Genomic DNA, 12630 nt, shown 5'->3' on the forward strand with positions numbered 1-12630 from the left:
CGGCCCTGGGCAGAGGCAGTAGCTGCGGTGGTGACGGTCCCCATCCCACAGCCCTCAGCTGGGGTGCTCCTGGGGGTCCTGATGGAGGTCCCCATGCATGCACCCATCATGCATGGGGCCACTGGCAGAGCAAAGTCACTTGTGCAAAGTGGCTGCAAACTGCACCTGGAAGCCTGGGCCAAGGGCTGCTGAAAGCTGCTCCCCGCTCAGCTTGAGGAGCAAATAGCCTCATGGAGGCATTTGGTCCAGGCTGCCCATCAGTCCCCTTCCCTGGGGACCCCTGTGGTGGCAGCTGTCGAGCTGCTGCTCTCTGGCTCATCCCTCGCTTTGGCCTGGAACAGAGGAGGGGACTGAGGAACTGCTGCCCCAAATCTCTGAAAGCAAATTCAGTTTGTGCCCCTGCTCCCTGCAGGGATGCTGCCTGCAGCTCAGGCAATGCCGCGGTTTCGAGGAGCATCATTCCTCTTCATCCTCCCCACAAAGCTTTTACCCAGCTTAGTGAGCCCTGGCCCCATGAACCCCCCGTGCCACCCCTCGGGACGTGCTGAGGAAAGCCAGGCAGACTTTGTGCTCCCAGAAACAGGGTGGAAACAACCACGGCCCGGCAGATATCTGGGACAAAACCTTCATTTAAAGCGAGCTGGTGTTTTCCCTGCAGCTGTGCTGCATCAGGTGCCCTGGCTGAGCCAGGAAAGAAGCACCTAACCTGCGCCCGGAGGAAGAGGAGGTGTCACAAAGGCACGCGCTCGCCGCTGACAGCTCTGAGCAGTTGTTTGACTGAAGGAGAAACTCTGGTGTCAGCTCAAAAGCACCGAGCTTGTAATACAGGAAATGCTAATATTTGCCTTAATTTGGTGCCATAACCAGCCACGCGAGCCCAGGGTGCCTGCACCAGAGGGCTCACGGCGATGGAGGTAGGGGATGGGGAACCGAGGTGTCGGGCTCCCTCCGGGCTCCTCCTGACCCGCTCCTCTCCACCTGAAGCACAAGGTTTTGGCCAGGTTGGGTTGAAGCTGAGCAGCTCCTGGGGTCACCGACAGCTCCCTGGGTGACAGCACAGTGACCTGGAACGGATGACTGAGCCCACCTGCATTTTTCTGGGTGGCTTTTCCAGGGGCTTATTAGGATGGAGGGGAGGAAGAGGAGGGGAAGGCAAGAAAAAGGCCCATAAGCAACAAACAGGAGGAAGAGAAGGAGCTCCCCACACGGTTTCAGGCTGCATGAGCAGCCCAGATCCCCCCTGGACCCCCTGAGCTGACCCAGGTCCATGCATCCCAAGGGAAGGTGGTGGGACAGCAAAGCCAAAAGCCCCTCTGCCGGCTATGGGGGCTTGAGTTGCACTTGGGGTTTGGAACGGCATGGATTGTGTTTTGGGTCGCAAAGCCCAGCAGTCCAGCGGGGAGGGAGGCGGCCGGGGGGAGCAGCACAATGCTGCCGAGCTCCTCTGTGCTCCATGACGGTCCCTCCATCCCCCATCACGATGGTGCCAGGTTGTGCTGAGCATCCCGCAGTGGGTGCGGGGGGCTGCAAGCAGCCTGCGAAAATCAGGGGCAGACGGGAGGGTGCAAAGGTGTCAGGGTCCGGAGGCCTGAAATCTTGAGAGCCAGCAGGAAAATGAAGCAAAAGGGGAAGAGGAGAAAAGGGAAATGGAAAGAGTAAGAGGCCCGGGGCGATGGGGGGAGGAGAAGTGAAATTGGTGCCGGGAGCGCTGGGGTGAAAGCGGAACTGCGGGGGCCACGGGATGGGTGCAGAGGAGCCGCGGGCAGGTTCAGATGGGGCGTCCCCTCCTGGGCACCACGCCGGGGACCACACGGGCACTGCAGCTGTGTTCAGCAAGTTTCCTCTGCAGCATCAAGGACAAGGAGCCTTTGAGTAGTTTTCTTTTTGCACGGTGAAATCTTACCCTCCCCTCCCAGCCCAGGGCTCTGTTTAGCCCCCCAAGGGCTTAAATCACAGCCCAGTTTTCCTGCTGCCCCACGGCCCCCGGCAGACAGAGCCGGGCAAGTTGGGGGGGCGGCTGGAAAGCTGGTGCTGGCATCTCCCTGTGCAGGGAGGAAAAGGTGATGGGGACACAGTTGCACCTCTGCCCTAGTGCAAAGGGGACGCGGGGGCGCAGAGGATGCACCCACTGACTGCAATTTTTGCCCTTCCCCTGGGTTATTTTTGCTGCCCCTTTGACTCATAAGCAGAGCCTGTGCAGCAACTGCTTCGTTAGTCCTTCATTACCTCCGTAACGAGCAGGGGTGATGTTACAAACATGCCCGCAGGCTGTCAGTGCCCCATCTGCTCCTCTCCAGGGTGTCAGACGTGGGGTGAGGCAGGATCCAGCCAGAGGGATGGGGCAAGCCCCAGGTGCAGCAGCGCTGAGATTTTGAGCTTTGCGAGTTCCCAGCAGGGCCAAAACACCCCTCTTTGCACCACCCGAAGGTGCCTGTTTTGGAGCCACAGCTAGGGTGGGGGCCAGTTATAGCTACCAGCAGCTCAGGGGGAGCTGGGGCCAGATCCAGGCCTGGAGTCCCACTCCCGTCAGTGGTGGCCCCGGTGCAGTCGCTGTGGCCCTCTCCCCGCAGGGCAGCAAGGAGCGCTTCCACTGGCAGAGCCACAATGTCAAGCAGAGCGGCGTGGACGACATGGTCCTGCTCTCCAAGATCTCCGAGGAGGCCATCGTGGAGAACCTCAAGAAACGTTTTATGGACGATTACATCTTTGTATCCTTCCCGAGGCAGCGGGACAGGGCTGGGGAGTGGCAGGGCTGTGCTCCAAGGCTTTGCCAGGGCATGGGCCAAACTGGGGCTGCCCCAATGCTTGCAGAGTGTCCCGTCCCCAGACTGTGGTAGGACAAGATTGGGATCGGCTGGGGGAATGCTGCCGTTCCCAAGCTGAGTTGCACTTGGCAGAGACACTGCAACCGTGACCCCCATCCTGCCATGCCCCGAGACCCACTTTGGTCCTTCCTTTGCGGCCACAAAGCCCTAAGCAAAGAGCACTGAACAAAGCCCCTCATCTGCTGTCTCCCACTGCTCCTGCACACTGGAGACCCGCCTGCCTGTGCCAGAGGGGCCGGACCCTGGTGGCAGTAGTGGCCATCGACCCAACCCCCCAGATGCCCACAGCGCGCCCTGGCTGCTCTGCACCCACAGCAAATCCAAGCAAACCTTGGATGGAGTGGAAGCATCCCTGCAGGCACGGGAAGGAGGTGCCACCCCTCACTCTCCACCGGTGTCAGGCCACATGGGATACCACCAAGCCAGCGCAGGGTGCAAAGCTCCCACCCTGCCCAGTGTTGCCCCCACTGCGCCATCCCCCAGCCCAAAGGGTTTTGCAGTCGCTGGCTCCCATCACAGACGTGGCACTGCTGAGCACCGTGCACGAGGCTCGGCAGCTCTCGGGCTCTGCGGTGCGGATGGGGAGGTGTCCCCACGCCCACGATTCGAGGTGCTGAGCCCTTGCCTTGCCCGCCCCACACCTGCTTGAGGACGCGGCCAGCTCAGCGCCTCGGCACCATCGCACACGCTTCACCTGCACCCCAGCTCCAGTGGGTGGCCGGCTCTGGTGGGGAAGAGGACAAAATCCCTGCTGCGCAGAGCAGGGCACGGCGGGGTCTTGGGTGGCAGTGGAGCTGAGCACGGGGGTGAGCCGCTTGCTCACGCCGCTGCGAGTGGCTGTGGTTTCCCTGAAGATGCGGCTCTGTCCTTACAAGGCGATGCTCTGTCCCGGGCCGGCGGTGACGCAGCCATCCTCCCCACTCTTTTGGCAGCCCTGGGGCTTTAAATGTGTTTAGCAGTTGGGTTTGGGGTTGGCTTTTGTTTTTTTCAGACGCAGCCTCTTTCTTCCTTTTTTTTGTGCTGCTGCGCGCAGGGCCCCCATCTAGCCGTGACTCAATGCCCCACGCTTCTGCATTTCCCAGAAAAGCCCCTCTCTTCCTGCCCTTCAGCTGCTCTTCCCCCGCCCCGCTGTCAGGTGGGCCAAAAATAGGACATCGAGGGCTCGGGGTAAACCTGCTGGCACTGTCCCCGACCTCGATCTCCCCAGCACCTGCCCTGGGGCACTGGGGGCTCATCCCCATCCTGCTACTGCATCATTTCCAGGCGCAATTCCCCACTTTTCCATTCCCCTGCCCACCCTTGGGTGACTCGGGGATGCTGCAGGCAGGGGCCAAGGGAGGCGGAGTGGCTGGGTGGCCGGGGAAAGGCAGGAGCTGGTGGTTTCTTTCCTCTATGTGCCTTAGTTTCCCTGGTTGTAAAATGGAGACAGTCTCCTGCTGCAAAAGCCGCAGATGGAGCATGAGCAGCTGAGCAGAGGGCGAATTCCGGGAGGGATGCTGGAAATGCCACTTCTGGAGCCGATCCTCAGCCAGAGGCCAGGGAGCTGAGGCGATGCTCCTGCTGTACCCTGCACCGATCACACCGCGGGGGACACCCTGGGGCTGAGGGGGCGAAGCACTGGGTCCCCGTGGCCGGGATAGCACCAAGTCATGGCAGCAGCTCTGCCTGCACCCGAGCTGAAAACCCTCGTGGTATTCCTGGTGCAGCTTCCAGGATGAGGCAGGGACCCCCCGCAACGACCTTCCTGCCATTGCTCTTACTGATGCTGCCTCCTGGGAAGGAAGGGGCAGCGGGAAGGGACATGGGAAAGGACGCAGAGACCTTAACCTGCCACTCAGACCTACATTGGGCCGGTGCTCATCTCCGTCAACCCCTTCAAGCAGATGCCGTACTTCACCGACCGGGAGATCGAGCTGTACCAGGGGGCGGTGAGGCTGCTGCGTGCCAGCTGGCGGGGTCGGCCAAGGGTTCACCGGGTTTAATTTGGAGCGAAACACCTGGGGGGTGTCCCATGAGTGTCACTGTCCTCCCCAGCCCTTTGGGTGCTGCAGGGGTCAGTGCTCCCAAACACATTGATGGAGAGTCAGTAACGAGACTCAGGAGCAAATCCACGTTCCTGGGAAATTCAGCTCAGAAATATACAGCAAAGCAACCCAAACATGGTAAAATCCAGCCCGAGTGACTAGCTCTGCTGCAACAAGCTTCCCAAGGAGGAGGGGAGAGTCGAAAAAACATCTGACATGCTGCTGATTAGCTCATGTTTGTGGCAAGAGACTAATTCCCCATCCCTGCTGTGTGCCACTGCCTTGTGCAATGCACGAGCAGAGTTAAGGGGATTTGGGGAGGGTGCTCAGGGCGGGAGCTGATGGCTGCTCTGTGCTCAGCGTTGCTGCCCTTGTCCCCCGTTTAGGCTCAGTATGAAAATCCTCCCCATATCTACGCCCTGACCGACAACATGTACCGCAACATGCTGATCGACGGGGAGAACCAGTGCGTCATCATCAGGTAGGGGGTACGCGGGGCGCAGCCGGAGACCCCGTGCCACCGCTCCGGGGCCGGCTGTCCCCATCACCCCTTCTCCCCACACCCTGGGGGCATCCCGGCTAAACACAGCAGCCGGGCAGCGGCAAGAGGCGGCTGAAGCCCAGTGGTGGATCCTGGAGGACCCTGCTCATGGGGGTGCCTGGAGGGACCCCGGCGTCCTGGGCCATGAGCACCAGGCGGGGCTGAGACAGGGTTGTCCCAGGCAGGGACCGAGCCTTGTGCAATGCACCTTTCCGGCTGAGTGTTGCAAGGAAAATGGTCAGGATGTGGGGCAAGGCCAGAGGCTTCCCCTTGAGGCTCCCAACTCTCCCTCCTCCCCTCCAAAATCCAGCAACAAGAAATCCAGCGTCTCCTCCTGGAGCAGCTCCTCACCCAGCCTTGCTCTGGCCCCGCTTATATCCCAGAGCACCCGGGCAGCCCCGTCCCGGGCATTAGCGCTGCCACACGCTCAGAGTATGTGGCAGGAAGGAGGCCACAGCCCCCGTCACCTGCCATCACCCCCCAGCCCTGCTCCAGCATCCCACCCCACCCCAGGACGGGTGACTCTGGTGGGGCCGTTTCACGTCTCCTCTGCTTTGACATTTGCACAGCGGAGAAAGCGGGGCCGGGAAAACGGTGGCAGCGAAATACATCATGGGCTACATCTCCAAAGTGTCCGGGGGTGGTGAGAAAGTGCAGGTATGGCTGCCCCCCACCGCACTGCCACGCATTGCTTCACCTCCCAACCTCCCCCCACTGCCCTGGCCCCTGGCTCCCCCCATCTGATGATGGCACACGGAGCAGCCCCGGCTCCAGGGCTGGGGACACGCAAAGCCCCGGGTTTGTCCCCAGCCCCGAGGCAGGGCTGCTGCAGTGGGGCACAGGCGTGCGGCCCCCCCGACTCAGCCCTCTCCCTCCTCTACCCCCAGCACGTGAAGGACATCATCCTGCAGTCCAACCCGCTGCTGGAAGCCTTTGGAAATGCCAAAACCGTCCGGAACAACAACTCCAGCCGCTTTGTAAGTCACCAGGGCAGGTGCAGAGGGTCAGCGCCATGGCCAGAATCCGTCCCAGCAATGCTCCTAGCGTGGCGGGAGAAGGGGGAAGAGAAGCCAGGGCTGGGGGGAGTGAGGAGTCCTGACGGCCAGGGCCACTGCTCTGAGCGGGAGCTGTGCCGGGGCAGGGGAAGTACTTCGAGATCCAGTTCAGCCGGGGTGGCGAACCCGACGGGGGGAAGATCTCCAACTTTCTGCTGGAGAAGTCGCGGGTGGTGAGCCAGAACGAGTGCGAGAGGAATTTCCACATCTACTATCAGGTACAGGGGGCACGGAGCCAGCCCAGGCTGCCATGGGGGAGGCCAGGGGCTGGGTAACTGCAGCTCTCGTTTCTCTCCCAGCTCATCGAAGGGGCGTCCCAAGAGCAGCGGCAGAACCTGGGCATCATGAGCCCGGATTATTACTACTACCTGAACCAGTCGGACACGTACCAGGTGGAGGGCACAGATGACCGCAGCGACTTCCATGAGACCATGGTGAGTGCCCGGGAGGGCATTTGGGAGGACTTTGGGAGTCCCCAAAGCTGGCTGCGGCCGGGCAGGGGCTGACAGGCTCCCCACGCCCCCAGAACGCCATGCAGGTCATCGGCATCCGGGGCGAGGACCAGCAGCTAGTGCTGCAGATCGTGGCGGGGATCCTCCACCTGGGAAACATCAGCTTTCGGGAGGAAGGCAACTATGCTCGGGTGGAAAATGCTGACTGTGAGTAGCCGGCTCCCCCTGCAAGGGGGGGGCAAGTGGGGATGTTCGCAGAGACCCTTGGCAATGAATTGCAAACTCTCCATAGCACAAATCCCCTGGCAGAGGAGAGAGGCAGCATCAGCATCTTCCCCATATTAGACATGGGGAAATTGAGGCAGCGAGCAAATGGCACAACCAGAGCTTAATTAGCAAGGGGACAGATGCCAGGAGTCGCTTGCTGTGATTTAGCAGAGGGAGGACCATGTCCCACGTCGCCAGTCGCTGCACTGCTGCTGTCCTTTGCACTTGGACAGGGCTGGGGGGTCCAGCAGCGGCTGCGGGCAGCGTGCCTGGGGCGTACAGGGAGCAGGCAGCCCTGACCGGCCCCCCCACTCTGCCCAGCCCTGGCCTTCCCTGCCTACCTGCTGGGGATCGACCAGGACCGCCTCAACGAGAAGGTCACCAGCAGGAAAATGGACAGCAAGTGGGGCGGCCGCTCCGAGTCCATCACTGTCACCCTCAACGTGGAGCAGGCGGCTTACACCCGGGACGCCCTGGCCAAGGGGCTCTACGCGCGTGTCTTCGACTTTCTCGTGGAGGTGTGTGGTCCCGGTGGGCTGGGCCAAGCGCGGCCGCGGCGCAGAGAGGATGCTCACCATCCGCTCCTGCACGCAGCCCGGGCTGGGCCAAGCGCAGCCGCGGCGTGGAGATGATGCTCACCATCCGCTCCTGCACGCAGCCGGCCCCCCCGCCCTACGCCCCCAGTGAAGGTGGCTCATCCCATCTCTCCCTGTAGTCTATCAACCGGGCTATGCAGAAGCCGTATGAGGAGTACAGCATCGGGGTGCTGGACATCTACGGCTTCGAAATATTCCAGGTATGTGGTGCTTTGCTGTAGGAGCCCAGCTGGGGAATGTCCTTCCCTGCTCCTGCAGCAAGGAGAGCGGCTGTTAGCTGTCGATGGCCCTAAGAAGGGTCCCTGGAGCAGCGCCCAAAGGCTCTGCTGTTTGGGGTCCCCCCCAATGCGGTGAGAGGAGCAGAAGCCAACACAGCCCCATCTTCTCTTTCATCTTTTGTCCTTTTGCAGAAAAATGGCTTTGAGCAATTCTGCATTAACTTTGTGAACGAGAAGCTGCAGCAGATCTTCATAGAGCTGACCCTGAAGGCAGAGCAGGTATGGAGGGGGCTGGGCTGGGGGGGCTGCGAGGCTGCACCAGCACCCCGATTCCTGCACCCTGCACCCCCGCCGCCAGCCGGTCCCGGCACCACGGCCGGATCAAGGTGGCTGCAGCATATCCCACATGTCAGGGGCCCACCCGTCTCTCCCTGCACTTCCCCAGGAGGAATACGTGCAGGAGGGGATCAAGTGGACCCAGATCCAGTACTTCAACAACAAGGTGGTGTGCGACCTAATAGAGAACAAGCTGGTGAGTGGGGTCCCCTCCTCCAGGGGAGGATTTCTCGGGGAGCTGAGGCACCCAGGGAGAGGGGTGCCGCACGGGTTGGGTGCTGTCGAGGGCGGGTGGCAGAAGCTGGTCCTGCCCGGGGAGCATACTTGGGGGAGCAGCAGCTCTGCGTCCTTAACCTAAGCTGCAGTTCAGCATGAAGCAGCTTTGACCAGTGCGGGGCACTTGAGCACAGCCAGATGCAGGATTTGGCCCTGCTCGCAGCCTTTGGACACGCATGGCTTCACTCTCCCTCTCCCAGAACCCGCCCGGAATCATGAGTGTCCTGGACGATGTCTGTGCCACCATGCATGCCACCGGCGAGGGGGCAGACCAGACACTGCTGCAGAAGCTGCAGGCAGCTGTGGGCACCCACGAGCACTTCAACAGCTGGAGCTCGGGCTTCGTCATCCACCACTACGCAGGCAAGGTATGGCACCGCACACCCTGCACCCCACGGCCCTGGCCACAGCGGCACGGAGCTGAGCTCCCCTCCTGTCCCCAGGTCTCCTACGATGTGAACGGCTTCTGCGAGCGCAACCGGGACGTGCTCTTCACCGACTTGATCGAGCTCATGCAGAGCAGCGAATAGTGAGTCCTGGCAGCGCCGCGATCCCGGGGGGCCACCCCAAGAGGGCTGGGGCAGAGGGCAGCATCCTCAACATCCAGACCATAAAGCTTTGCTGGTCCTGCCTCTGCCAGAGCCGCAGCTCGGGGTGCTTAGCATCCTGCATCGCCCTGCAGGCACCGGTGGCACCCCCCCATCGAGCGCAGTGGCACCCAGGGGCTGCAGGGCGGAGGGGTGCTCACCCAGCAGCACCGATCCTGCCCAGCCTGGGGATAGTCAGGGGGGAGAGGCTCAGCCACGGTCCAGGATTTCTCAGCAGCAGAAAGCAGAGCTGGAGCTGGTTCCAGCTCAGCACCTGCTGAGCTTGGGGAGCCTGGCGGCTCTCACCCAGGGACTGTCACCTGCCTTTCAGTGGTTTCATCCGGATGCTTTTCCCAGAAAAGCTTGATTCTGACAAAAAGGGACGACCGACCACCGCGGGCTCCAAAATCAAGGTACATCCTGGAGGCTGCAGGACAGTAGCTGCAGCAGGGTGATGGGCTCCCACCAACGCCTTTAACGCTACAGAGGTCGATCTTTGCAACAGAAACAGGCTAATGACCTGGTGAACACGCTAATGAAGTGCACGCCACACTACATCCGCTGCATCAAGCCCAACGAAACCAAGAAACCCCGGGACTGGGAGGAGAGCAGGTAACAGAGGCCCCTCGCGATGTATCAGTGAGCCCACAGAGCCCGGGGAACGGGACCCGGCCATGGAGATGTGGCCAGGACTGACTTTCCTCCAAAAACTGCACCCCCGGGCTGGTCCCTCTGTGCTGCCCCCAGACCCAGGGGAGCAAGAGGTGAGTGCTGAGGAGCATGCGGGGACACACATGCCTCTCTACATGCATCACGCAGAGGCTCCATCTGAACCCCAAGATGCTCTCACGTGTGCACAGCTGAGGGCATCCCCATGCAAAGTGGTGGCCAAGGGGTCTGGGCAGGTCCCCCACCGACCTGCCATCCCATGCCAAGCGTGTCCCTCCCGGCTCCGCAGGGTGAAGCACCAAGTCGAGTACCTGGGACTGAAGGAGAACATCCGGGTGCGCCGGGCAGGTTTTGCCTACCGCCGTCTCTTCCACAAATTCCTGCAACGGTGAGCGACCACCGGGATGGGGGATGGCGGGTCCCCGCGGCCCGGCCGCGACTCACGTCCCCTGTCCCGGCAGCTATGCCATCCTCACCCCCGAGACATGGCCATCCTGGCGCAGGGACGAGCGGCAAGGGGTGCAGCACTTGCTGCGCTCCGTCAACATGGACCCGGACCAGTATCAGATGGGTCGGAGCAAGGTGTTTGTCAAGAACCCCGAATCGGTAGGTGACCCGGCTCTACCTCTCGCCCCACAACCCAGCATCCCCGGGGGACGCTGCACGCAGCCGAGCATCGCTTTGGGCAACGCTGGGGAGGGTTTGGGGTGCCGACATGCGGGAGAAGCGATACAGCATGGGGGCTGGGGGGCCTCCGACCGGCCGGGCTCAACACCCCTTGTCACCCCCAGCTCTTCCTCCTCGAAGAGATGCGGGAGCGGAAATTCGACGGCTTTGCCCGGGTGATCCAGAAAGCCTGGCGTCGGCACGTCGCCATCCGGAAGTATGAGCAGATGCGAGAGGAGGGTAAGGCCAGGCAAGGACGGGGACACCGGCACCCCGGCACCCCTTTTAGGGTGTCCTTTGCTGGGGACAGCCCAGCTGCCAGAGCAGCAGGAGAGCAGCAGCCAGCCTCCTAATTGTGGCACTAACGCGGAGGGGGGGTGAGGAGGGACTGGAGCATGAGATGCCCCGGGGTCTTTTCGTACATCTTAAAGGAGGGTGTGGATTTCTTGCTCCTATTTCCAGCCCTGGGAGGGGCCGTAGGACAGAAACCGGAGCCTCTCGCTGTCTCTCGGCATTTCATTGCCCGCAGTGAGATGGAGAGAAGTAGCTGAGAGTCAGCATTTGCAGAAGGATGGGAAAGGCCAGTGGTCACCGCCTGACCCCATCACAGGCATTTTCCCACCCTCCCAAGCTTGCAGTGAAAAATCAAGTGGGAAAACCCAGAAAACAGCTGGGTCCCTCCCTTCCACAGCACAAGTTTTTTTGAGGGCGATTAACGGGTTTTGAAGCCAGCCAAGCTCAAGCAGCTCAGATTCCTCCTGTGGCATAAGACGAGCCCCACTTCTTGCTGCCACAGTCCATGCGATGATTCCCACGGCTCCTGCAGCCGGTTTGGGAGGGCAGGCAGGCAGGGGCTGAGGGCTGAGCCGAGGGCCGAGCCACCGGCGCAGAGCCCTGTCCGACTGGCATCGTTTCGGGGTCCCGTGCAGCCTCCAACATCCTCTACAACTTCAAAGAGCGGAGGAGGAACAGCATTAACAGGAATTTCGTGGGCGATTACCTGGGCATGGAGGAGCGGCCAGAGCTGCGCCAGTTCCTGGCCAAGCGGGAGCGGATAGACTTCGCTGACTCCATCACTAAGTACGACCGGAGGTTCAAGGTACATGGAGCCACTCGGGGGCTTGGGACAGGCCAAGCCATGACTTGTGGTAGCTGCCCTTGGATGGGATGTGTGTGGGGCTCGTGCCCCCCCCAAAACACCCCCTCACCCCCTGCTCCTGCCCTTTCCCAGCCCATCAAGCGGGACTTCATCCTCACCCCCAAGTACTTCTACCTGATCGGGCGGGAGAAGGTGAAGAAAGGTCCTGAGAAGGGGCAGATCAAGGAGGTGCTCAAGAAGAAGGTGGAGCTCCAGGCGGTGAACGGCGTCTCACTGAGGTGCGTCCCTTAGCACAGGCTCCGCGGGGAGGGGTCCACACTGTCGGGTTTCACCCATCAGCTCCACCAGCCCCTCCGTGCTCTGGTGCCCCCCGCCAGGCCCCAGCCCCTCGCCTGTGGAGGCAGCAGGGCATTGGGCCATGGCATTGGGCCATGGGCAGAGTGCTTTGCAGGTGGGGCTTTGGAGGCCGGGGAGGTTTCCAGCTAAATCACCCTCCACGTTTGCTCGGGCTGGACCCAGGCTCAGCAGGGTCTCCCGGCTCCCCCCCAGCACCAGCTGGCACCAGCCTTGCCCCCGCTGACACCCCCGCGCTGGGGTTGCTCCCCCAGCACCAGGCAGGATGATTTCTTCATCCTCCACGAGAATGATGCCGACAATTTCTTGGAATCCATCTTCAAGACGGAGCTGATCAGCCTGCTGTGCAAACGCTACGAGGAGCTCACCCGCACCAAGCTGCGCCTCTCCTTCAAGGACACGTAAGGATGGAGGCCGGGAGAGGTGACAAAGCAGGATGGGGTCCCATCCCTGTGGCCTTCACGGCCCCTCTCTCTCCCCCAGACTACAGTTTCGGGTGAAGAAGGAGGGTTGGGGCGGTGGCGGCACCCGCAACGTCATCTTCGTCAGAGGACAGGGCGACGTGGCCACCCTCAAAGCCGGAGGGAAAACCCTTACAGTCAGCATCGGGGATGGGCTCCCCAGGAATGCCAGTGAGTGCCAGGGTGCCTGGGGGGTAGCGGGGG

General features: G+C 61.7%; 1 protein-coding gene across 1 annotated transcript in view; it reads left to right on the plus strand.

The window, feature by feature from the left end:
• Nucleotides 1–908: 908 nt before the first annotated feature.
• MYO1F (myosin IF) overlaps nucleotides 909–12630 on the plus strand; it is a 13025-nt gene continuing 1303 nt past the window's right edge. The window contains exons 1-24 of the mRNA XM_019472550.1: nucleotides 909–914; nucleotides 2571–2708; nucleotides 4664–4753; nucleotides 5236–5330; nucleotides 5960–6047; nucleotides 6278–6367; nucleotides 6532–6663; nucleotides 6745–6879; nucleotides 6972–7104; nucleotides 7486–7682; nucleotides 7880–7960; nucleotides 8171–8257; nucleotides 8424–8510; nucleotides 8791–8958; nucleotides 9034–9119; nucleotides 9509–9590; nucleotides 9683–9789; nucleotides 10136–10234; nucleotides 10308–10452; nucleotides 10638–10752; nucleotides 11442–11611; nucleotides 11744–11889; nucleotides 12220–12366; nucleotides 12449–12597. Coding sequence (XP_019328095.1) covers nucleotides 909–914; nucleotides 2571–2708; nucleotides 4664–4753; nucleotides 5236–5330; nucleotides 5960–6047; nucleotides 6278–6367; nucleotides 6532–6663; nucleotides 6745–6879; nucleotides 6972–7104; nucleotides 7486–7682; nucleotides 7880–7960; nucleotides 8171–8257; nucleotides 8424–8510; nucleotides 8791–8958; nucleotides 9034–9119; nucleotides 9509–9590; nucleotides 9683–9789; nucleotides 10136–10234; nucleotides 10308–10452; nucleotides 10638–10752; nucleotides 11442–11611; nucleotides 11744–11889; nucleotides 12220–12366; nucleotides 12449–12597 — 2773 coding nt within the window. The remainder of the gene's footprint in view (nucleotides 915–2570; nucleotides 2709–4663; nucleotides 4754–5235; nucleotides 5331–5959; nucleotides 6048–6277; nucleotides 6368–6531; nucleotides 6664–6744; nucleotides 6880–6971; nucleotides 7105–7485; nucleotides 7683–7879; nucleotides 7961–8170; nucleotides 8258–8423; nucleotides 8511–8790; nucleotides 8959–9033; nucleotides 9120–9508; nucleotides 9591–9682; nucleotides 9790–10135; nucleotides 10235–10307; nucleotides 10453–10637; nucleotides 10753–11441; nucleotides 11612–11743; nucleotides 11890–12219; nucleotides 12367–12448; nucleotides 12598–12630) is intronic.

Source organism: Aptenodytes forsteri, unplaced genomic scaffold (genome assembly GCF_000699145.1).
Source record: "Aptenodytes forsteri isolate BGI_AS27 unplaced genomic scaffold, ASM69914v1 Scaffold308, whole genome shotgun sequence".
Lineage (NCBI taxonomy): Eukaryota > Metazoa > Chordata > Aves > Sphenisciformes > Spheniscidae > Aptenodytes > Aptenodytes forsteri.